General features: G+C 34.2%; 1 protein-coding gene across 1 annotated transcript; it reads right to left on the reverse strand.

The window, feature by feature from the left end:
* Positions 1–8866: 8866 nt before the first annotated feature.
* LOC129002779 (serine/threonine-protein kinase RIO1-like) lies at positions 8867–18747 on the reverse strand. The gene is made up of 10 exons (XM_054430829.1): positions 18568–18747; positions 16338–16513; positions 15401–15614; positions 14974–15231; positions 14345–14531; positions 13495–13613; positions 12999–13102; positions 12675–12883; positions 10546–10788; positions 8867–9032 (listed from the first exon to the last, which is right to left on the reverse strand). The coding sequence occupies exons 1-10, from the start codon at positions 18609–18611 to the stop codon at positions 8928–8930; spliced, it is 1659 nt and encodes a 552-aa protein (XP_054286804.1). The 5' UTR covers positions 18612–18747; the 3' UTR covers positions 8867–8927.
* Positions 18748–24897: the final 6150 nt, after the last annotated feature.

The following is a 24897-nucleotide window of genomic DNA, read 5'->3' on the forward strand; positions in this document are numbered from 1 at the left end:
AAATTAATATAACCATTTAATTACTTGTTTTTGTATTAACTACACAAACAATACTACAGGATTTCCAACAAAAAAGGTAATTTTACTTAACCTTAATTAATTTAACTTAACTTTCAGATTGCCTGCTTTTAGGCGTTGTATATCCAAGCTCTTTAAAAGGGTTATCTAGAAAAGGACATGAATTGTTCTAACTCTTATTTTAGGGAATGCTTGTCATGTTGTTCTATTAATTATTTAACAGATAGATACTACCATTCTTACCTTGTTTTGAAGATTATCAGCTTTGATACAAAACCAAGTCACAGAAGTGAAGAGACCAACAAAGAAAGCTAAGTAAAAAAAAATCTTCAACAAAACAATCTGCCACGAAAAAGAAGACTGCAACAACATTCTCAAAATGTTCATAATGCTGTAAAAACACGTACATGAATCCACACAAGAAAAAACTACAGAGAAAAAAATATCAAACATGTAAATATCTAGAAAGTTATTGAAAAGCTTTTGACAAAATTTAAGATTTTTTTCAAACTTTACAAAATCTCGTATAGACTTTATTTTGTGAGTTAAAAACTTATTTAATTGATCCAATTCATCACAGACACAATAACAAACTAATATACATTGTGAGTCAATAAACATTGGTCCTAATATGTAAATATAGTTTATAATCAGTGAAATCTTCATAAACATTGTTTTTTGGCCAGACCAAACCACACCAATATATTTGATGATTGCAACAATCGCTTGAAATAAAATCATGTATTTGCTGGCTGAGAAAAAAGAGCCACTCGAAAACGCTGGTAATAATTGTCTAAATAAACGTTCTATGGATTTATAGAACATGATTCTGCGAAGAAGAACAATTATATTGACAAACCAAGAAAGATAACATCGGTACTTTTGTAACTCTACACTTGAAAAATTGTACAATTGGCAAACACTGTAAAACATGTGACAGCTGGCACCGATGTTGAAGAATATAAAAATCAACCATAGAGAACATTTTGTAAAATTTATCTTCTTGTTTTGGCTGGTCAAAAACAGCGGAAACGAACCGACAAAATAGTTTAAACAACTCCAAAGAAAAACATCCATTCTGGAAAGATGGAGGTGTTTGAAGCTTGAGGCTTGATTCAAGACTGTAATCAAGTATTTTGGACACACTTGGTGATTATCTTATCAATATACTCGTAGTTGGTAAATTATTAGGTTGGCGTTTTACAGGTAAACTGATGTATAATGTTAGACCAAACGGTCTGTTGAATCAGCTTCACAGCGGTAATCAATAAAATTTGCATCAATACAATTCGATACCTTTGTACTATCAACAATAACAAATAACAAGACTACCGCAGTCTTGTGTCGTTCATTGGTTCGTCTTTTAATAAGTGGTCTTGCCTTTCAGAACATAGCACACCATTAGTTTAGAAAATTACTGGGTTTACCTTTTGTAGTGATGAACCATACTTGAATAAAGATAATCATAAAAGCTTGAAATGATTCAAAAGAACTATTAGCTGCATAATCAGCGTAATTGCTTTTATAAAAAGCAAAATTGTTACATGGAAAAAGATCGTTCTACTGTAGCGGAGCGAACTTATTGTGAAAAGAATTTATAAATCATGGATTATGTACTCTTGTGGAGTGTTTTAAACTCAGTTTTTGGTTCGTTCCCCTTTTTCCTCAGAGAGAGACACGGCTCAGTACTTATAAGAGTTTGCTGGATATCCTTTGTGTTTTCCATTGTCCGTTTCGGTCTTATATATCTAGTAAATGATAAGATTTGTGGCCTTTTTCGTCATCCTGGAATGGAACCCCAAAAGTATTATTGCTATTTTGCATTATTCTCCCACTTTATTTTGCATCTACATAGAATATATGCTTGCAATGGAACCAATAGATTTTTAAAGGCACTATTCCATGGAAGTGTTCCAGTGACTAAATCTTTTAGACTTGGGACAATTTTTACATGTTTCGTTATTCTAATAGATTTTATGAAACTGGCTTTGTTTTCATGGTCAGATACTTTACCCTTTTTTTAAAGATTTATTTAATAATTTTGTACTCTTTGTCATGGGGCAGAATGTTAATATGTTTACAGTTCACAATGGCGTGTTGCACTATAAAACAAAAGTTTGAAACAATAAAGAACATTCCACATAAGAAATACACAAGTGACGGACCTATCAAGAACACTAGGAAGTTATTAGTTTCGTGCATCAGTTTATTTCAGTTTGCCCACAAATTGTACATTTTAGAAATTTTTGGATTCACTGGACTAGCTTTGCTGGATTTGATTTCAAGAATCAATGACTTTTTGATTTTATTCTCAAATTACTTTAACCACCCATCTAGGTTCAGTTTTAGTTGGTTTTTCTTGAAGTTTCTTTACTTCGTCCTTCAATATTTGGAAGAATTGATCCATATGGTTTGGGTAGCTAACTCTGCTAATACTTTAAAAACAGAGGTAAGAATTTATTATATTTTTGATTGCAGTTTTGTGGTGTACATTTTAGAACTGTATTTTATTCTAGATCTAAAAGACATATATATTTTTCTCTAGATCCTTTCTCAAGATTATTGACACTGTAAAGGGCAAAATTCTAGAGCAAAATCCATTTAGCGTTAACCCTTAGAGTGCCAGGCGAGAAATAAAAGTAACGCTCAAAAAATGCCGATGATTTTTCCCGAAGGTCGCGCTAAAAATGCCGAGCGCGATCTGGCGATTTTTAGGTTAAAATTTCGTAAAAATCGAATTTTCGATATTTCGACCAACGAAAATCGATGTATCGCATCTAGTAACTTTCGACTCAATGTTAATATATGGGTTAAAAGAATCCGAGTATCCATTCGGTTGTTATGACAACTGTTCGATCATTACGAAACGTCCGGTCAGCCGGACGTCGGCACTTTTGGCTCGTTTTAAAAACGTCCGGTTCCCCGGACGTTGGCACTCAAAGGGTTAACCAATTGATTCACACATTTACTCACAAGAATGCTTGTCATAACGTTTCTACGGGAAGTGCAATGAGCAGTGGTGGCGATAGCGGGCCTGCAGACTACAGGAAGTATTCACGATTTTACCGCGATCATGGAAGACAATGATGAACCTCGAGAGATTCTGTGTCAAGCAAAAGTGCAAGTTTATGTGGAAATACCTGTGATCATGTTTTTAAAGATTATTGGGAGAGGGGCGGCCCTTTGTACAAACTTTGGGGGGGGGGGGGTTCTTATCCCCGCCACTGGCAATAAGTCAACACACCTTTGGTTTCTCCTAGGCCTGCAGTATTTTTTGGAGAAGCACTTGAATGAATGCCATATCCTAACATTTTCTGAGGAGACTAACAGAAGGCGGCCGAGACAGCCTTATCGTGTTTTAGGTTAATATGGAGGACACTGGGCGTTGTCCTTAAACAAAGTTGTGACAAACATGACCTGTCAGAAACATAGGTTGGCTCTCTCGTTGAAGGACTCCTCAGCTTTGAGGCAGACCTTGTCCTGGAAGGAGACAAATCTGTATCTTTTCGGTCCTGCTTGGCTGGCAGAACATTCTACTCCTCGACGGTTTGGGTTGGGTTCTACATGTGGAGCATCTTGATGACGTTTTCCACTGTCTTCTTGAAATCCAAAGTATACCCTTTTGACCTTATGATCTCTTTTCTTGATCCTGCCTTGAGATGGAAAGACAATTGGCTTGAGAGCAGGGAACAGTCCCTTTAGCAATATCTTGGTGGTGTCGCTAAAGCAAGATATAATAAGGGCACCTTTTTCTAGGTCCCATACCCCCCAAAAGTGGGCTGTATCCATCTTCTAAAGGGTTCAAGCCCGTCTAAGATTGTAATCTTGATTGTTTCTCCTTGTTCTTTTTAAAGCTTAGTCTAAGGATAGTTTTTGAGAACAATAGCGATTTTTCCAGCAGCAATGTCCTTGTTGGAAACTTAATTGTTTGCTGGTGGTCCCAGGTATCTCGGTGCCATTTCCCTCCTCAGACCTGCTAATTGGAGCGCTGGATTTCTTTGCAAGTCTTGAGGGTGGAATATCCTCTAGAGTGCTTGGCCACCCTAGTCCCAGCATCTAGTTGGGCAAGATGCCCTTCACCTCTAGTCTTTTGGGTTCTGTTTTCTTCCCTCAGCGCCACTTGGAAGGGTTGAATTCTTAACCTCTTGCATGAAGATCTTTACAGCCTTTCTACTTAGTGAAGTAGTGAGATTTGGCTGCTTTACCTTCATCTGGCTGCTCGGTCGTATCATCGAGTGACATAAAACCTCCTGTGTTTTTTATGAACTCGTTTTTGGTGCAAGGCCTTTCACTGGATGAACTGACTGAGTGGTTGACAATGCAACATCTAGAGTTTGGATGAGGTCCATCTTGACCTAATGTTCTTTTGTTTATGCAAAATCACCTTAACATAAATTGCAACAAGGTTATAATATCTCTTCTGTTACTGCCTCGTGGTTACTCGATCACGCTTCCAAGTTTTTGCACATATTTTGAGGATTGCAAGTGTGTTTGTTAGTGCCTTCTCAGATCGTCCTTTCATTAGCAATGGGCAATGCCGTTAGCATATGTGAAATCATTGACAAAAAAAAATTAAATTTAGACTGTCAGCCGTGCTGCGGTTACCATAGGTTCTGGCGCACACTGCTGGGAGCACCGTGTAGTTACGTAGCACGTACACCATAACTACATGGCGCTCCCAGCGGTGTGCGCCAGAACCTATGGTAATCGCAGCACGGCTGACGGTCCATATTTAATTATTTTTGTCTATGGTGAAATTACTAGAGGTAGAGGTATCAGATTATACACTTGAAAAAATAATGGAGTGAGCACTAACTCCTGTGGTACACCATTCCTTGAATTGCCTAAAAGTTGTCTTACATGCTAGATACACACTAATTAAAAAGATGAAACATGAAAGGACGTAGAACTATATTATAAAACTTGACTAGTAAAAATACTTTCCTCCAAACAGACTATAGTATATGAACCTCAATAGCTATATCATAAAAATATCCTTAGTTTTGGGAAGGAGGAAAAATTTAATCGTAGTCTAAATAGAAAAATAAAAATGCTAATAGCACTGCATTTTAAATTTCTGTGCAATACTGTAAAAATTATATTTTTCTATCCAATTTTTTGAAACATTGGCAATTAATGTGGGCGAATGAAGCTTTAAGATTACTGTAAGGTTCTTTCAGATTGACTTGGTTCAAAAGTCGGTGTATTTTATTGACAACAGCACACTCTGACGGTAGCTTAGTTCAACCGAGTAATTTTTTTAAAACTGGAAGTTGATTCTCTCCGTAATCATAGCTATTTCATGACTATTTCTTTGCATGCTTCAAAGACTTTTAAGTTTACATTTAAACCCTGAAATAATTATCTACTATCGAATGTTGTTAGAAACCATAACTAATCAATGGCCCTATAATACGTTTGCATCCCTCAACTGAAAGATAAAAATAAATACAAGGATAAAGAAGTGATTGATATAATTACGATAACATAATGTGATTGACAACTACAGTAATAGCCATCAACCATTATTCAACGATTACACCTTTCGTTTTACAGTTTGTTCAGTTCAACATGTTTGCCATTAGTATATGGACAGTTTTTAACTTTGTTTTTGGATCTTTCCCCTTCAGCTTAACACAAAAAGGAGATTTTCTAATCATTAAGATCAAATGGCTTGGGTTCACATTCTTCTTTTTTCGCATCTACCTGATCTATTGGACTTCAAGCAACACCTGTGAACTTTACAACTATTACAACGGTGAAATCCAGTTGTTAAGCTGTTACCTCTTTTTCACTTTAAATGTCATTGAAATTCTTCACAGAATGGTTATGACTATAAAGACAAACTCTTTGCTAAAACGTACTTTCCACCAAATAAAATTCTCAAGGAAATTTTTTGTGGTTGGTACGTGGATTATATATTTTGAAATAACTGTCGTCCTTTTTAAACTTGTTTGGTTTTGGATGGCGGGAAAGAGTAATTTGTTGCTTGAATTTAACTTGTTCGTCACTTACGTTGTTCGCTGGGGCCCAGTTTTTCTGCTATCACAGTTTATTATGTTTTGCTACTCGATTCTTGGTGAAATACGTTATTTGGACAAACTCGTTAAAGGAGGTTGTAGTGAAACCAAACTAGCCAAAGTTAAGAAGAGGTTTTTAGTGCTCGTCTCTTTATTTCAATCGGCAGTCAAAGTTTATGAATTTGATTTATTTTTAACTACCGGAGCAGTGGTTTTACAAACTATCATATCAATTAACGACTACATACAAATGACAGGTTATTTTATTAAAACACTCTCAACAGCTGGTTCATTGTGGGATCAAATATTGAGGATCTATTTTTTCAAAACAATTTATTTCATTGTGCGCAGTGTTGAGGAATTGTCATTCGTGTTCTGGCTTGTTATTGTTGCGACAAGAGTTTTGAAGCTGGTAAGAAAAAAAATGTTGTATGCTAACTGATATTCTATGAGAAAAGGTTAATTTTAACTCACTTGCAAGTTCTGTTTTACAACAAAGAAAATGAAAATATTTAGGGTGAAAAAACGGTAGTTTACGACCGTTTTATTTCAACCCTCATGGTAAAATAAGGTTTCTAAATAAAATACTCTGGACATAGAAAATGGAGTAGAGTTTAGAATATTGTAACAATTGGGCTAAAACGTTTCCCAGTGTTTAGAGAAAGGGGGTTTCCTTTTAGAAGAGGGAGGCAGAAAAAAGAATAAATCACAGTGCCATGGGTTAGTTTCACCCTCGTTTAACACCTTCACTAAGGGAGCGAGCTGGCGTAGTGGTTAGAGCGCGGGACTTCAGTCTCTGAAGTTCTGGGTTCGATTCCCGCCAAGTCACCAATGGATTTTATCTAAGTGATAATGCCGCAACCCCTAGGTCTAGCCTGAAGTAATGTGAAAAACAATCCCAGGCTCGTGCCTAGCGTCCTAGGACAAAAAAAAAAAAAAAAAAAAAACACCTTCACTAAAGCTGACCATCTTTTATTTTCTTATTTTTAATAAGATAGAAACAATAAGTCATAGAGACAGCTTTCACTGACTTAGTACTACCGGTAGCATTGTCTAGTCAAAGGTGGTAGTGATCTTTCAAAGGACTTAAAAATTATTTAATTCTTTTTTTTAGGTAGAAAAAACTACAAAGTCACTGTATCAAATGGATACTTTGCAGATGGAAAGCAATGTGAAAGAAGAGGTATGTAAATGTAATCAATGATTTGGTTTTTTATTTTATCAGTGGTCATTGTAGAATCGATGGGGATCGAACCAATAAACCTCGCCCTAATGTTCAATGTGCTAACCACTAGGCTACCAGCACACTTGACAAAAATATTTAGGTTTTACTGGTGTAATAATGTTGTCAAAAAATGTAATTAAACTTCTTCTAAATCACATCACTGCTCCAAAAATCCACAGGTTGAATCAAATGTAGAGTATTTGTAGTCATAGGTTGTATTTAATCATACCGTCATAATGAACACCATAATGACACTAAATTATTCAATTTCACTTTAATACTGCTTATGCCTCTACACACATTTCTTTCTCAATCAAAAGGAACTTAACTCTGAAATATTTTTTGCAGTTGATGTTACTTTTGGAACAGATGGTGGAAAGTAATTTCAATGTTGATGCATTTGGATTCTTCACAGTTGGATTGAGGTTTCTGTTCAAGGTATTCCATCATTATTTTCATTGTCCATTAAATTAGGACTTAACTTGATGTGCAGTGCAACCCAATCAGTTACAGAATTGTTCAAATCTTTTATATACACAAGTCTGAATTAGGCTGAGACAAAAACAGTTCCTAACAGAACAGTCAACATCTTCTGCTATTTTCTTTCATGGTCAGTAATGTATGTTAACACTAATATCGAAACCCTACTTAGGCTGATGTTAACTGAAACCCCCGGTCTGTGAGACCTCATTTGAAAAATAATGGACCCCGCTTAGACACACACAAACCGAAACCCTCGGCCTGTGAGACCCTGCTTTAAAATACACTAACGATGGGCTTCTGAGACGGGTATGTTATGAACAGACAACCTGTCAAGGTCACGGCACCCACGCAAAATGAACAAACAATATATCAATAGGTAGAGGAGGAAAAGGGGGAATAGAATCTCAAAAGTAACCAGTGTTGCCAACATACATTTTTGAAAATTCCCGTGGGCCTGTCAGACCGGGGTTTCGGTATTAGTGTTAATAAGAGTCATTTACTCTCAACATTTACATGTTAATCTATCAGACATTATCTGAATTTGTATTCTGTTTAAAAATTATTTCAGTGGATTTTATGAGAGAGGGCTGTTCTTCAAGAATTTAAAAGGCGTTCCCCTTTAGAAATCTCCTAAATTTTAAGAAAACCATCAGCTACTTTCTTTATAAATCTAATAAGACAGAAGGGGAATAGCTAGGAAAAAATCCAAAGTAAAAATAAAATGATTTTTTAGATCTGCAACAAATTTTGGTTATAATAACTATTGCTAAAATGTTTGCTATTTTAATTGTAAGAGTACCTAGTTTAAATTAAATTTTGAATAACCATTCCTTTAATAGTTAACAATTAATTTTTTTGTTACAGAGTTTCAGTCAGGCTATGACATTTATCTTCTTATTCATCCAACTTTCTCGTTTGAGACAGTCATCATCAGGGGAATAACCAACACTGGAAGAATTCAAGAGATCTACTTAATGTACAGTTTTGTACATACTGCGACTAAATTATACGATTGTTTGTCTAATTATTACAAAGTTATTGTGTTTGAATTTTTCCCTTTGGATACAGACTTGTATAAGAGCAAAGCAAAATGAAGTAGGTGAAAAAATGTAAATGTAAATGCAACTTTTCAATGTAAATTATTATTTACATATATTACATTAAAACTTAGAATGATGGAGTTACTTGGTACTCTTCTTCACTTTTTCATTTCTCTTCTTCACATGTTTTGGGACTTTAGTTTTCCTTTTCTCGGCTGCTTGTTCTTTAACTGCCTTTTTCCTTGCCTAAAGAAGATAATTGTTTAGTTGAGGATGAATGAAACATTGTAAATTAATTTAAGAACAGGAATATTAATGATCAATGTAACACTTTTAACTACTGTTACATCAATTCAACCTTTTATCTCAGTCACCATACAATACAGTTATTTTTTGTACAAATTTAATTGAATTTATCATTTTAGCGAATTTCTCTATAGGGAAGTAGCTATTACCGTAGGTCTCATGGTAAGACCTACGCCCGGGACCGATTTACTTTTTCATTTTGATGTCCCCAGAGGCCAAAAACACCATTCGTTCAAATTTGTATATATCTATATATATATATATATATATATATATGTGTGTGTCCATCCGCACGATAACTTGAGTAATTTTTGTCTGATTTTGATAAAATTTGGTTTGAAGGTGTAAGGCGGGATAAACTTGAATGAGTTTGCGAACCAGCATGATCGGACTATGGGAACGGGGGTTTATGGGGGGTTTTATGGGGTAAAAATAGGTTTTTCCCATTTTTGACCCTAAAAACACGAAATTTCACAATTTCTTTTTAAACCATTTTGTAGAGCTTAAAAAAACAAATAATTTAGTATATTGAAGCGTTATTATGCGCCTATTTGCTACGGAGAAAATTCAAAAAAATTTTAATTTTGAAATTCCCATGTTATTCTTATGGAGAATAAGTCAACTGTTGTAGTTTGCTTGTTTATGAACATATTTTGATCGATTTTGGAAAATACTTTTATTTCTTACTAAACTATTATCAATTTATAAAAAAAAACCTTTTTACCCTCCCTGTTGCAGCAAACCTAAGTACTCGTTAAACTTATTCTATTTAAATAGGAAATAAATGTGCTATTTTTATGGAGGCATTTCAGTGTAAATCCAATCAGGTTAATGGAAATTTGCTTAGTCTGCAGGTTTGCTGCGGCGGGGGTATTTTTATTCTTAACACTTCAGAAGCTCAACACATATAAATTGGCATTATGGAAAGTACGTCAAAACTTTCCTAAATCAAAATGTTCATAAATTCAAACATGAATTAGTTCCAATTTGTTCGTATTAGCGAGACTTAATGCATTTATTTTGAATTGAAATTTTGCTTGACAATTAAAAAAACCTAATAAAATCACAAAAATTAATTTTTTACATTTAATTCTCATTTTAGCTTAATTTCATGTGTTTAATGTTTGAATGTATTGAGGAAGAAGGAATGATAACCTGATAACCAAAGAGAAAATTCCAGGCAGTAGAAAACTTCACAAAATAACGTGAATAAGTTAACCAAACGATTAATTGTATATCTCCGCCCCTACATGGGAGGAAAAAGAGGAAAAAAAACAGTCTTCAAAAGGAAATAGTAGATCTGAATGAAGAAGCCCCTTTTGTTACAGTGAAATAACAAATTATGTTATGATCTTTTTGTGTGCCTACTACCTGAAACCTCTTGGGCAAGTTAGTTGTGTATATCCTTCCTAAAATGTATACCTAAGCCAAGTGTTTTTCCTAAAAAAATTACCTTTTTACTGTTGGGTGATTCGTCTCTTGGTCGTGCAGCGTTGACAAACTTGCTCTCTTCCTCCTCCGCTCCATCACTCTCCTCTCCCCCACTCTCTTCACTCTCCCCTACCAGTAGCTCAGGGGTAGTCTGGGGGTTCAGGTCCTGGCCCATACCCAGGAGTGTGCGGTAGGTCAGGTCCTCGGCTGCCTTGCCCTCTGGGTCCGACTTGACGAGGTTTATGTCCCTCTCGAAGTCTATTACCTGTTGATATACTGTGATATAGATTATATGTATATTTTTAATTTGATATGATGCCAAAAGACCAGGGTGCTATTTGACAAAGAAGTGTTGAATGAATGAGATGATTTTTTTACTAAGATCTGCTGGTTTTTTGGTCAGGATAATTCAATTGGCAAATGATCAAGAGTGGTTTTAATACAGGTAGAAAATAAAGTGAAACCTCGATAACAAGACCCTCTAACCCAGTCAACCTTGATAACAAGTTACATGTATGGCATTAATGCAATGAGTGAGGGTTGCAGAAATGGGTTAGTGTGTTAGTGAGTTTCAAAATGGGCATTTTCATGAAAAAAAAAAAATTGTTTTTAATGGGTACCCAGAATTTTCTCAGAATGCCACCGAGGAAAAGGGCTTTCACAGTCATTTTTATACTCCATAACCCATTTCAGCACCCAACCCTCACCCATTGTATTTAGGCCATTCTGGCAATGAATGTCGGCATCGGATATGTTTCTTGTGGTCAAGAATCATATCATTGACTTTATCTTGCATTCGGTGGGAGATTTATTAATAATTTTAACAATTTAAAAAATGTCTAAACACACAGGTACACGACAGTAACAGAGCTGCATATAGCGTCATTCTGTTCACTCATGATGCCAGTAAGCGTCGAGTTGCCTAGTTGCAACGTAAGTGAACTACAGAGTTATACACAAAAACGGCTCTTGCTTAAAAACATTTCTTGTACATAGGGATGTAAAATAGAGCACTAGAGCCCAGGTTTTAAGCTTTTTTGTTAGGATTGCAGGCTTGCCTGAATGGGATAGAGTCCAGTCTTGCACAAGAAACACACTCAAATTACACTATAAAAAAATATAAATTAGGGATGGACGAGATTGGATTTTTAGTTCGAGACGAGACGAGACGAGATTTTTTATTTCTCATAAAATTTCGAGACGAGATTGAGACGGGATTTCCCTTCTCATACACAACGGGAAATGCACGTTCAAAGTTTTTACCTGATTTTGTAACATTGTTAGATGACTGTTTAAATACAAAAATAATGATAATCGGCAAGAATATTTACAATCTTTTATTAAAAAACATCAGCATAACATTTTTTTATTAATCACGCCTAACTTATTAAAAATGCCTACGATTAGGAAACATAGTGATATCAGTTAGGATGGAGTTAAACTTATCCTAAAATAAAATAAATCATAAAATAAAAGCAATATTAATTTTTATAAAATATTTACTTGTTTTGACTTTTTATAGTAATAAAACATTCCTCACACTGCTTACACGTAACAAAACTTCTCAAATGTTATTAAAGTAATATTATTAAAATAATTAAAGTAATATTTACATTTAAAGAATTAATTAAATAAGAACGCCTTCGCAAAGGAAACGCAACTACAACACGCTCCTGTATTGCGGGTATTGCATTGACTTTCTGCAGGCGTTTTTAATTTTTTTTTTTATTCTTGTCTCAATAAAAATCTCGGCCAAAAATAAATCTCGTCTCGTGTAACGAGATTTAAAATTTCCCGAAAATTTCGAGACTTGACCATCCCTATATAAAATATTTCACTGCCACCTACAGCTGCATGAGTCTGTTAACTGTAAGAAAGGACCATGAGGTCCTAAGTTCGCCTCAATAAAGAAGGATTTTCATTTCATTCATTTCATTTCATGAGTCATTTAAGTCACAATCAGCTGAAAAACGTGTCTTCTAAAGTCAAACCTTGGTTGAAAATGCTGGAATTGCAATTTGTTGCATTTAAGCATAGGAATTCTGTTCACTTTAAATTGTTAGAACTGGATGTAATAGGACCTCAACAAATAAACATTTTTGAAAATCCCCAGAAAGCATGATTGATAAAGGTGGCTTATCCCATACTAACCTCTGTAAGCCGCTGAGGGATGTAGGCGCTCTTGAACACTTCCTCCGTGACTGTCTGCTCGTCCGTCATGTCACTGCCTCTGGTGGCCGCCAGCTCCGACAACCTGTCCAGGCAAGACTCCATGTTCTTCTCGGTGATCGTCGGGTCCGTGACAAAGTCAAACAACTCCTTCACCGACATGGTGGCCACTTGGTTGCGATGGAAGAAATCTGTTATCAATAAAAAAAATTGTCTAAAGTTTTCAACTCTACAAAAGTAATTAACTGCTAGAAAAAACATAATAACTTCTGGTTTAGTTCTTCTCTATAAAAATAAAATGGTTACCTGTAATATTTGTGCAATCTTTCCTTAAAAACTCCAAGGAATGAGGATGATCATGTTCTACTGATTGGGAGACATCTATCATGTATGCCTGTCCCTCGTGATATCTGCAACCAGATCAACATAGATAACGTTTGTCGATAAAATCAAAATTATATGTCTATTGGTCTTTCTATCTTGCAAAAAACACAGGACCAAATAAATTGATTAAATTCATCTACCCACAAATAATTTACATATCCTGAATTACAACAGGTATATTACTATAGGCCTTTGACAAGGGCTCAGCAGGGGAAGCCTTAGGAATTAATGAATTATTACAACACAAATAAGCCCAAATTTATTTAATTGCTTTTGTTTCTCAATTGCTGTTAAATTTACAAAGGTGAATGATGAAACTGTTAAAGCTACCACATAAATGATCAAATGCTGGATTTAACAAAAAAGTTATTTGACAGAATATTGCAATAATCTCATTAAACAAGTATGCGATACTTACAACATGTTGTACTCGCTAAGGTCGGCATGAACCAGTTTACACTTGTTGTACAATGTCCACATCATAGTGACCGTGTCTCTGTAGAGCTTACAAGCTTTACTCTGGGACAACTCTACATCCTGTGGGGATACTCAATGTTAGCACAACATTCTCCAAGAATATACTGTGGCAATAGCAACATCTATAGTCATCTATAGGTAATTGTTACACGTGTTGTGCCTTTTATATGTAAAATAAGACAAACAACTCTATTTTCTGTTAATATTTGATGATTATTTTGAACTTGGACTGATTTTTCTCAGGGGAAAATAATTCAAAATATTTATGCTAACAAGGTTTGAATAAAAAGAAATTTATCATTTGTATCAACCGCATTTCCATTCAATGCAATAGTCTACACTCTCAGACACAAAAACCATATCAAGCTACATAAGCACAGGGCAAGATTCTTTGAGGGGGGATTCTTTTATAACAGTAGGCCTATCAGGTTTTTAATGTGTTTCCTGAACCCCTTAAAGTTGAACAAGACAATAAAAAGTTTGGGAGACCGGTCAAACGTACACTTTTAGAACAAGCTCCCTACAATACACTATGTAATAGTTTTTAAGTTGCTGATAGAATCAAGATACTGTTCTGTTACATTTTAGTTCTTATAGTAGGCCCATTTAGAATTTAGTTTTATTTTATATTCTTGTGTGTGACGCTACTATACAGATTTTCTGTGCAAAAAAAGATTATGATTTGAAAATGTAGCAGCCATGAACATTGTAACAGAATCTTTCTTAGATGGCTCAGCAAAAGTTACAACAGTATTGGTACATTTAATTTGTATACAAATAACTGTCCTTACCTTGAGCTTGGGCGAAGGCCAGCCTTCCTTGCCAAGAAAGTCCATGACTAGCACATGAGAACGCAGCAGCACAGGCTGTGGAACAGGCAGACCTACGGCGTGCATACGCAGCAAGTTGCGCATCTCCTTCTCCGCCCACGTGCGCACCATCTTGCGCGGGTTGTGTCTGCTGTAGCCGTGCCGGAACCTGAACACAACAATTCTTCAGTTAACATACAGTTTGACAACCTGTAAGTTTATTTTGTTTGAAAAAATGACACTATGCCTGGTTGAGTGGTTATATAGTGCAGTTTAGTGATAAACAAGTAGTAAAGTTGATTCTGAAAATTATTAGGAATAATTAAGCAGTTTTTAAAACTATCAATTCAATTACACACATTGTTATTACACAATTTGTTTCCATTTTGTCCTAGGACGCTTAACTCTACCCTGGATCATATTTCACATTACTTCAGGATAGACTGATGGGTTGCGACATTATCACTATAAAACCCATTGGTGATTTGGTAGAACTTAAGCCTGGAACCTCAGGTTGTCTCGCATAAACCACTAGACCAGCTCGCTCCTTGAATTACATCAATGGAAAGACTAGAGTCTAACTATAATCAATATAAAAATAATTGTCTTACCTAAACTCGCCAGACACATATCTATCTCTGTCTTTGAACACCAAGATGGACGTTTTGTATATCTTGATGGCCAAGTCCCTAGGTTCTCCGTCCTTGATAGTTGTTGCATGATACACGTTGGCCTCCTTGCCCGTGGATATGCAGCCGTTGATCTCGCGGATCACTCCGCGGTTCAGAAGCTTGAACAGGATCATACGTGTCCGAGGGTCCATCACCTGCTCAGCTGTCGCCCGGTCGTGTTTGTCTTTTGTTCGTATCCTGCCAGGGTGAAAAAAGGTTGAATAACAGTGTCTATCGGTCCGACTTGGTGTAGTTGTCATAAAAAATCTCAGAAGCCTAGAGTAGGCTACAATCTTAGTCAAACTTTCCTCATACCCATCATCATGCAATCTTCATAATTATGATAAATTATCTCTCTCAAACTCACCTTTCGGCTTCGACTTTTTTCTCCGTCTCCATGACTTTGTTAGCAACGTGATTCGGCAGTGGAGGACCCTCATATCTATCCACGTTGATTTTATTGACATACTTCTTGAACAGTTTGTCTGACGGCTGATAGTTTGAAACCTTCTTGCTAGCTGCTTGAGAGTTAGTTCCACTATGCCTGAAGTTATCGTTGGATTTGCGATAACCTTCGAGCTCTGTAACAAAGGTAAATTATAAGATTAAAGCACATTCCTCTAAACATTCGTAAGATTCTTCAAGGAAAAAATTGACGAAACAATTAAGACAAATATAACTTTTCTAGTAGTGTCTACACCAGTGGCATTTTGTATGAACGTATTAATAACACTTTAAATTAGAAGCAATCCAAATCCTTTCAAATTTTTAGGGATATGACAGGGATTGTACCTGTCCCTCTCAAACCAAATTAAAAGACACCAACCACTAGTTGAGCAACAAGACCAACTCTAAAATAATTTGCAAAAAGTATATTGCTTAACAAAATAAATGCTTGGGTGATTGACTAAGGTACTGATTTGGATATGATTAACTTAGTATCCATTGTTGAATAATTTTTAATTATAAGTCAACTGCAGCAAGGATAAGTTTCTAAGAATGTTTAAATACTACCGGACACCTTTTTTGCGCCATCTAGTGGGGAAATGAAAGCTGAACAAATAGGTTACTTGAAGATGGATGGATATTAAGAGAAAATAAATAACATTTTGGGATTTTTGGTAAATTAGGAATTATAAAACACCAACAAAACTAAGATTTTAAATCACCCAGAAGTTTAATGAAATGAAAAAGCAACTTCTCTTAAAAATCTGTTAAGTTTTAATTGGACCAATAAAGTTTAGGCCTATATTTCATACTCTTTAGAGTGTATTAGTATTCCTAATTTAAGAATCTTGGCTTACCTCCTTCTTCATAATCATCATCTTCGTAGTATAACTCTTCATCTTCACTCGCTGACTCGTAATCTTCATCATAATCTTCAGGACCGTTATGCTCACTTATAGAGAGATTGTAAAATTTATCCATAATTTGAAGCTTAAATGGCTTTCCTTCTTCTTTTCCCCATTGTATTTCCCCACTGCAACAAAATATTGATTGATTCATAGATCTATAGTATAGAGTATAGACGAACTAATCAGTTTAAAAATAAAAGATTATATGTGACCTATAGGCTAGTACATTATAGGCCTATTCTTTTTGCATTTTTCTTGTTGGGTTTCGTGAACTGTCGCTGATTTAGATCTTCTGGAACATATTTCACTTATTAGTTATTTGAGCAATTGACGATTTAGTTCAGGCTAAGTATTACATACGTTTATAACAGCAGAGCCTATTACCATAATACAATTCAATAATTGTTTCTAAAAATTATCAGAACAATCTTCTCTCTTATTTTTGTTTAAGTATAAAACCCCATCCACAGTAACTGGCATGACAGTATAGCGTGCCTAGTTTGAACTTCCTTGATTGAATAACTTCTTAAAAAATTCTAATTTGTATCCCTATTTTAAGGACCCCACACATGGTCATATTATTGCACAATATTATTGAACGTGTACAATAAAGGGGAAAATCAGGTTGTGCAATATACCCATTGAAGGAATACAATAAGTTTTGAAAATTATTGCACAATCTTAAAAATATTTAACCGTTTATGGGTAGTATTGTACAGTATCCTGTCAGTCTAGGCCCCCATACACAGTCAATATTATTGCACAATATTTCATATTGCACAATATTATTGATCGTGTATGGGATATATTGAATTGGACAATCAGGTTGTGCAATATATTGAGTTAATAATTTTAGAAAAGCTTAGAAAATTATTGCACAATCTTCAATATAGGTATTGAATCGGGTGGGTAGTATTTTACAATATCCTGTTATTCTGAAAGTTCATTTGCTCGAGGTAGGTTGATTTTGTGTTAAAATTGTGTTTTAAACGGTTAACTTTCTAATTCGTTAATAAGTATGGCAAAGAAATTTTAGAAGTTTTATTAATTTAGATTTATTTATTATTTTAAACACACTGCATGTATTGTATACACAGTGCACCTGTTTTCAGTCTTTGCTTACATATGTTTTTATAAACTTCAGTATTTTATTTTTAAGATGACTGTGATACCTTTTTCATGTATTCTGCACTTGTTTATATTTTATTGTCTATATTTATTTAGCCTTATTGCCTGTAAACTTTAGGCTACTAATGACGTTCATCCATTGCATGTGTTGTACATAGCGTTAACGATGAATAAAAATTCTTGATTCTTGATTAAGATGAGAAAGAAGTTTTATTGGAAATAATTGAGGTGGAACGTGCGTTAGGTAGGCTACCGGCTTTGTGGAACCATACATTCAATAGCTAAGAAAATTAATTCTCTTCAGACTAATTTTCAAACAGCTGAGGTGAATAAAAACTCTGAACTAAGTGATGCTGGTTCTGATGGAGTTGTTGTCCTATTCTTTAGCTTCATCAGCAATGCGACTAACATACGTACGCTGCTGCATCCAAATTACACACGATAACAAAAATTAAAACATGTTACTGCCCTGAAACTAAACCAATATTGATGACTTGCACACATTTATTGAACTGTCAATTGCCCCAAAATTCAGTTGTCTCCGGGAGTAGACTGAGGACAATGAGCCCAGTGAGGTCACCCATCGAAAACCCAGTTGTCTTGACAAATGGCGCCGTGAAAACAATATAGGCCAATAGCGCTGTCTTGTCTTTTGGCAATATTACCCTAGTTCATTGTAAAATGCCTGGAAAAGTGTTGGCCACGTGTGAACAGGTTCTAGTTCAACTTGTCTGGCCTACGACAATTCCGCAACTACGTGATGGCAATTGGCTAAGACAATTGTCTCGCCTACTAGCATCGTGTAAACCCGGCTTTACTGCAAGTTTGGTTAGTTAGGTTAGGTTATGACGGTTTCATTTTTATAATCAATATAGGCCTAGTTAAAAATATAGATTGTTAATCGATATTAGCGTAGCCCAGTTAAGAGACTGGTCCCGAAATGTTAAATAAAATTTACAAAATAGTGGAGTAATGAGGTTATGTTACTTAGCCTAAAAGTGAACTAAAAATAAATTAGCAGTAGTAATTATGTAGGTTAAAACGGACTTACTCTTCATCAGCGTCGCTAAACTGGCCATCAACAATGTCAGTCATTGTACCTAAATTACACGCCAGTGGAATATACACACTGGACAGTAAAAGTTAATTCACGTGCTGTGGTGTAATAGTAACAGTGGTGACAATAATTCAATTTATTCCTGTCCTTCTAACCTCAAACTTTGAAAGAGAGCAGAAGAATGAAGAGGAAGAGAAGACCGTCGACCGAACTGACAGCGACAGCAGACAGAAAAATGTGGCAATTGACAGCCAGGGTTGCCAAACCTTTACAAAAAAAAAAATTATTACCATTTTCAGATTTTTAGTGTTTTAAAATCAACGCTAAAACTGGTTTCTTAACTTGTAAATGAAGCTGTAGTGGTTATTTATTTTCCTTCCACCATGGGTTATACAAAGTGTATAAAGAAAATATATGTATATTCCTTGGAAAAATACCCTTGGCATTCTTGGCTGGTGTTGACGTTTCAAGCAAATTGGCGTTCCTCTTAAAATACATACTCAAACATGAAATAGTTTTTAAAATCATCAACATTATTACATTATAACTATGTATTACATAGCATTTACTTATTGTTCAATATATTATAGAACAGATTGTAAAGTAAACAAATAAAAAAAGGCAATAAATAAAAATGTCCCCCAAATCCCCATTTATAGACTTGAGTGCCGCTAGAGAGTTCTGTGTTGGTCGCAGGTGTTCTGCCTGATTGCAGATTCAAACTAATAGTTTCCTAAGGGACTATGTTACCGTCGTGAAGTTAGCGGCTCTTTTCATCGGCGCTTTTTCGGTTTGTAATAGATGTGGGTTGGTACGCCTGCGGACGCCACAAACGTGTTTTGCAGGGATGTCGGAAACACAAATCAAAGACAATACGATGCGAAATGGTGTTTTTATATTTATATAATGTCAATAATACATTGATAAAACGTGTATACAAGTTAAAACTAATTAATTGACGCATTTTAAAAGGCATATTTGAGACCGTACTGTACATTATACGTGGCTAAGGCTTAACATAACGCGAACAATTAAAACTCCGAACATAAAAAGTGCATAATCTTTTTTCCCAAGCCCATCACATGAACTTTGAGCTATTCTAATGGTAATACACAATGTGTAGAATACTCAGTATAAATATGATTGAGGCAGTCCAGTGAATTACGAAGCTATAAGGCAAAATCTGGTTGATAGGAACTCGCATGAGGAAAAAGTGCACAATCTTTTTCCTTAGTCCATCACATCAACTTTGATGTATTCTAATGGTAATATACAATGTGTAGAATACTCAGTATACATATGATTGAGGCAGTCCAGTAAATTACGAAGCTATATGGCAAAATGTATATGGTTGATAGGAACTCGCATCAGGAAAAGTGCACAATCATTTTCCTAAGCCCATCACATCAACTTTGATGTATTCTATTGGTAATATACAATATGTAGAATACTCAGTATAAATATGATTGAGGCAGTCCAGTGAATTACGTAGCTATAAGGCAAAATCTATATGGTTGATAGGAATTTGCGTCAGGAAAAGTGCACAATCTTTTTCCTAAGCCCATCACATCAACTTTGAGGTATTCTAATGCTAATATACAATGTATAGAATAATCAGTATGAGTATAATTGCGGCAGTCCAGTTAATTACGAAGCTATAAGGCAAAATCTATATGGTTGATAGGAATTTGCGTCAGGAAAAGTGCACAATCTTTTTCCTAAGCCCATCACATCAACTTTGAGGTATTCTAATGCTAATATACAATGTATAGAATAATCAGTATGAGTATAATTGCGGCAGTCCAGTGAATTACGAAGCTATAAGGCAAAATCTATATGGTTTATAGGAATTTGCGTCAGGAAAAGTGCACAATCTTTTTCCTAAGCCCATCACATCAACTTTGAGGTATTCTAATGGTAATATACAATGTTTAGAATAATCAGTATGAGTATGATTGCGGCAGTCCAGTAAATTACGAAGTTATATGGCAAAATGTATATGGTCGATAGGAACTCGCATCAGGAAAAGTGCACAATCTTTTTCCTAAGCCCATCACATCAACTTTGATGTATTCTAATGGTAATATACAATGTTTAGAATAATCAGTATGAGTATAATTGTGGCAGTCCAGTGAATTACGAAGCTATAAGGCAAAATCTATATGGTTTATAGGAATTTGCGTCAGGAAAAGTGCACAATCTTTTTCCTAAGCCCATCACATCAACTTTGAGGTATTCTAATGCTAATATACAATGTATAGAATAATCAGTATGAGTTTAATTGCGGCAGTCCAGTGAATTACGAAGCTATAAGGCAAAATCTATATGGTTTATAGGAATTTGCGTCAGGAAAAGTGCACAATCTTTTCCTAAGCCCATCACATCAACTTTGAGGTATTCTAATGGTAATATACAATGTTTAGAATAATCAGTATGAGTATGATTGCGGCAGTCTAGTGAATTACGAAGTTATATGGCAAAATGTATATGGTTGATAGGAACTCGCATCAGGAAAAGTGCACAATCTTTTTCCTAAGCCCATCACATCAACTTTGAGGTATTCTAATGGTAATGTACAATGTGTAGAATACTCAGTATAAATATGATTGAGGCAGTCCTGTGAATTACGAAGCTATAAGGCAAAATCTATATGGTTGATAGGAACTCGCATCAGGAAAAGTGCACAATCTTTTTCCTGAGCCCATCACATCAACTTTGAGGTATTCTAATGGTAATATACAATGTGTAGAATACTCAGTATAAATATGATTGCGGCAGTCCTGTGAATTACGAAGTTATATGGCAAAATGTATATGGTTGATAGGAACTCGCATCAGGAAAAGTGCACAATCTTTTTCCTAAGCCCATCACATCAACTTTGAGGTATTCTAATGGTAATATACAATGTGTAGAACACTCAGTATAAATATGGTTGAGGCAGTCCAGTAAATTACGAAGTTATATGGCAAAATGTATATGGTTGATAGGAACTCGCATCAGGAAAAGTGCACAATCTTTTTCCTAAGCCCATCACATCAACTTTGAGGTATTCTAATGCTAATATACAATGTATATAATAATCAGTATGAGTATAATTGCGGCAGTCTAGTTAGTTACGAAGATATAAGGCAAAATCTATATGGTTGATAGGAATTTGCGTCAGGAAAAGTGCACAATCTTTTTCCTAAGCCCATTACATCAACTTTGAGGTATTCTAATGTTAATATACAATGTGTAGAATAATCAGTATGAGTGTGATTGAGGCAGTCCCCTAAATTACCAAGTTATATGGCAAAATGTATATGGTTGATAGGAACTTGCAACAAATAAGAATGCATTATATTTTTTCTATGCACATCACAACAACTTTGAGCTATTCCAATTGTAAAATACATCGTAGTATATAATATTTATTAATATGATTGAGGCAATCAAGTCAATTATCTGTGGAGAAATCTGAGGTATAATCTGAGGAGAGGTAACCTTAACGAAAGGGAAACAAAATGAAACTGCTTTTTCAAAAAGATAAAAATTTAAATAAGCTATTTTATTTACTTTATAAACATATCGTGTATGAAAATAATCTATTTACACAACCTTAAACTATAAACGTAAGCAAAACATGTTGGAAAACATAAAGATAAAAAACAACTAACTAGAATAATATCTAATTTGTTCCATTATACTGTAATGTTTTACCGAAACTCTGATCCATGATTCCTCTGGATCAAATAATTTCATTTGTAGTTTTAGATTTTAGTCTAGGTGACCGAATTTATTGTGCCGATTAGCTTATAGACTTTTCATCCTATTGTAAAACGATTTTTTATGTTTGTTTCAAGACGTTAGTGTCACTGTACGCTTAAGTCGACAATGTATTATTTTATTTTTCTGTGTGAGTTTTATGAGTAGCGCTTTACTGTTCCACTGTATTACAATAGTTGGATAATTTTATTTGCTTAATCAATGTTTTAAGTAGTATAACTGAAGTAACAAGATACCCCAGCCACAGAAAACCAGCGGAATAAGTGAATTTCTATTTGCTCGATTGGATTTTCATCAAAATATCTCCTTAAATAGTCATGTTTATTCCGAAGTTAAATAATAACCTAAGTTTAATGAGTTATCACGCGAGTTGCTACAACGAAGGGTAATTTTTTTTGTAAAATGTTAATAGATTATTACTAAATAAATTTATTTGCCAAATTTTATACAAATGTGTTCATAAACAAGCAAACTGCAACGGTTTAATTATTCTATGTAGGTAATGTATAAATAACATGGAAATTTAAATTTTGCATGTTTTTATAAATGTTTTTCTTTAACTTTAAGCCTTAGCAACTATTCAACACTAGCTGTTGTACCCGTGCTTTGCAACGGGAAGAGGACACAAAATAGAAACATTTTAATCTTTACATCTGTAGCATATAATAGTTACACATCCGCCAACGCTTTTAGAAACAAAATTCAACTTTTACAGCCTTAATAGAAACGTTTAAGTTATATGACTTTTAAATCTGGTAAGCAGTGGATACCACCATTTTGGTTTTGATTAATTTTAAATCTTAAGCTGATATGAGAAAAACTTACCAAATCTTCGAATAAAACATTGACATACCTACATGATTTACTTTCATCTTACATATCTTTTAATTTATTATTGACATTTTAAATTTCAATTTTGAAGTTGCAAAAATACTAATTATTAAATTTAAATTACCATTTTTTTAAATTTCACTCATCTTTTTCTTTATATCAAATCACAAATCCTTCCATCTTCAGTTTCTTTATATTACTCACAATAAATCATTAGCAAAACTAAGTCAGCTGTTATAAACTTTAGAAATATTGCTGTGCCTTATCAATACACAGTCTTTTGAAATATTAATGAAACTATATCTATAGGTACTATAAAAAAATTTAAACAAATAATTTAGCATTAAAGACAGAAGACAAAACTAATATGATTATCAAACCATCAAGGGCTAAAAAATGTAATAGCAAATACAGTATATGTTTCATTGCATCTCTGATTCTACTCTACAAAAATATCAACAAACAACTTAATATACAAACTTGTTCTTTTAATCAGTTCCATCGTCCATTGACTTTACATTTTCACTCTTACCATTAAGTAAACATAGTAACAGATATTTCATTGATTTTAGAAACAAAAGAACACTGTGTACTGCTTAGTTTTATGATATTTTCCTTGGTCTAATTTAGTCAGTGGTATGGCAAAACACAAATAATAAATGTATCAAATAAAGTAAATATGAACTGAAAGCTATGTTAAGATAAAAAAGTGTATTTTGTATTAGCATTTGATAATTAAATAAAGTTACATATATTCAACAGATTTTAGAAAACAAAAATCAACGTACAATTTAGTTATTGATGATATTCTTTAGCTTATTTTAAGCATAGGTTTAGCAAAACACAATAACTTAATTTACCTAAATACAGTATACATATAAAAAACAATGTGATGTGCAAGTTATGTTAAGTTTATCCAACACATGTTAAGCAGTTTGAATTTATTTAAAGTAGCCTCCAAATTCATATAAAACATCTATAGTCTACTTTGTAATTTTAATACTGTTTCCGTGAAAACATATCAATAACATTATTTTCATAACTTAAACGCTTTAAAAAATCCAAAGCAGAGCCGGAGTTGATACAGCAACGGTTATAGAATCTTTTTTTTACTATAATCATTGACATATTTTTAGAATAAATAATCCATGATAAAAGGTTAGATTAAAATAAACCTACCTCATAGTTAAGGAAAAAATTTATACTTAATTTCTTTGTATCAGCTGTCTGAAATTGTGGAATATGCAGTTTAGCAGTTCATAGTCTACTTTGTAATTTTAATACTGTTTCCGTGAAAACATATCAATAACATTATTTTCATAACTTAAACGCTTTAAAAAATCCAAAGCAGAGCCGGAGTTGATACAGCAACGGTTATAGAATCTTTTTTTTACTATAATCATTGACATATTTTTAGAATAAATAATCCATGATAAAAGGTTAGATTAAAATAAACCTACCTCATAGTTAAGGAAAAAATTTATACTTAATTTCTTTGTATCAGCTGTCTGAAATTGTGGAATATGCAGTTTAGCAGTTCTTGTTTACATTTAAATGTCAAAGCAAATGTAAACAAACATTGTTAGTGTTCTCATCACAGCCATGGAGACCAATCAATATTTACTTTTAAAATGTTCACTTCAGAACTTTTAAAGCCAAAGGGACAAAGCCTACGGTCAGTATTGAAATGTGAATAGTCCTATAATGGTCCTTGGTATGGTAGCTATA

Source organism: Macrosteles quadrilineatus, unplaced genomic scaffold (assembly GCF_028750875.1).
Source record: "Macrosteles quadrilineatus isolate MER2022 unplaced genomic scaffold, UCM_ALF_1.0 Scaffold_9__3_contigs__length_116548681, whole genome shotgun sequence".
NCBI lineage: Eukaryota > Metazoa > Arthropoda > Insecta > Hemiptera > Cicadellidae > Macrosteles > Macrosteles quadrilineatus.

What these genes read in the sequence shown, in the direction of transcription:
- LOC129002779 (XM_054430829.1), bottom strand. Translation starts at nt 18,611, where the DNA reads ATGACTGACATTGTTGATGGCCAGTTTAGCGACGCTGATGAAGA. An exon ending in TTTAGCGACGCTGATGAAGA is followed by an intron (nt 16,514 to 18,567) that starts GTAAGTCCGTTT and finishes ATTTTGTTGCAG; the next exon opens with TGGGGAAATACAATGGGGAA. An exon ending in TGATGATTATGAAGAAGGAG is followed by an intron (nt 15,615 to 16,337) that starts GTAAGCCAAGAT and finishes CCTTTGTTACAG; the next exon opens with AGCTCGAAGGTTATCGCAAA.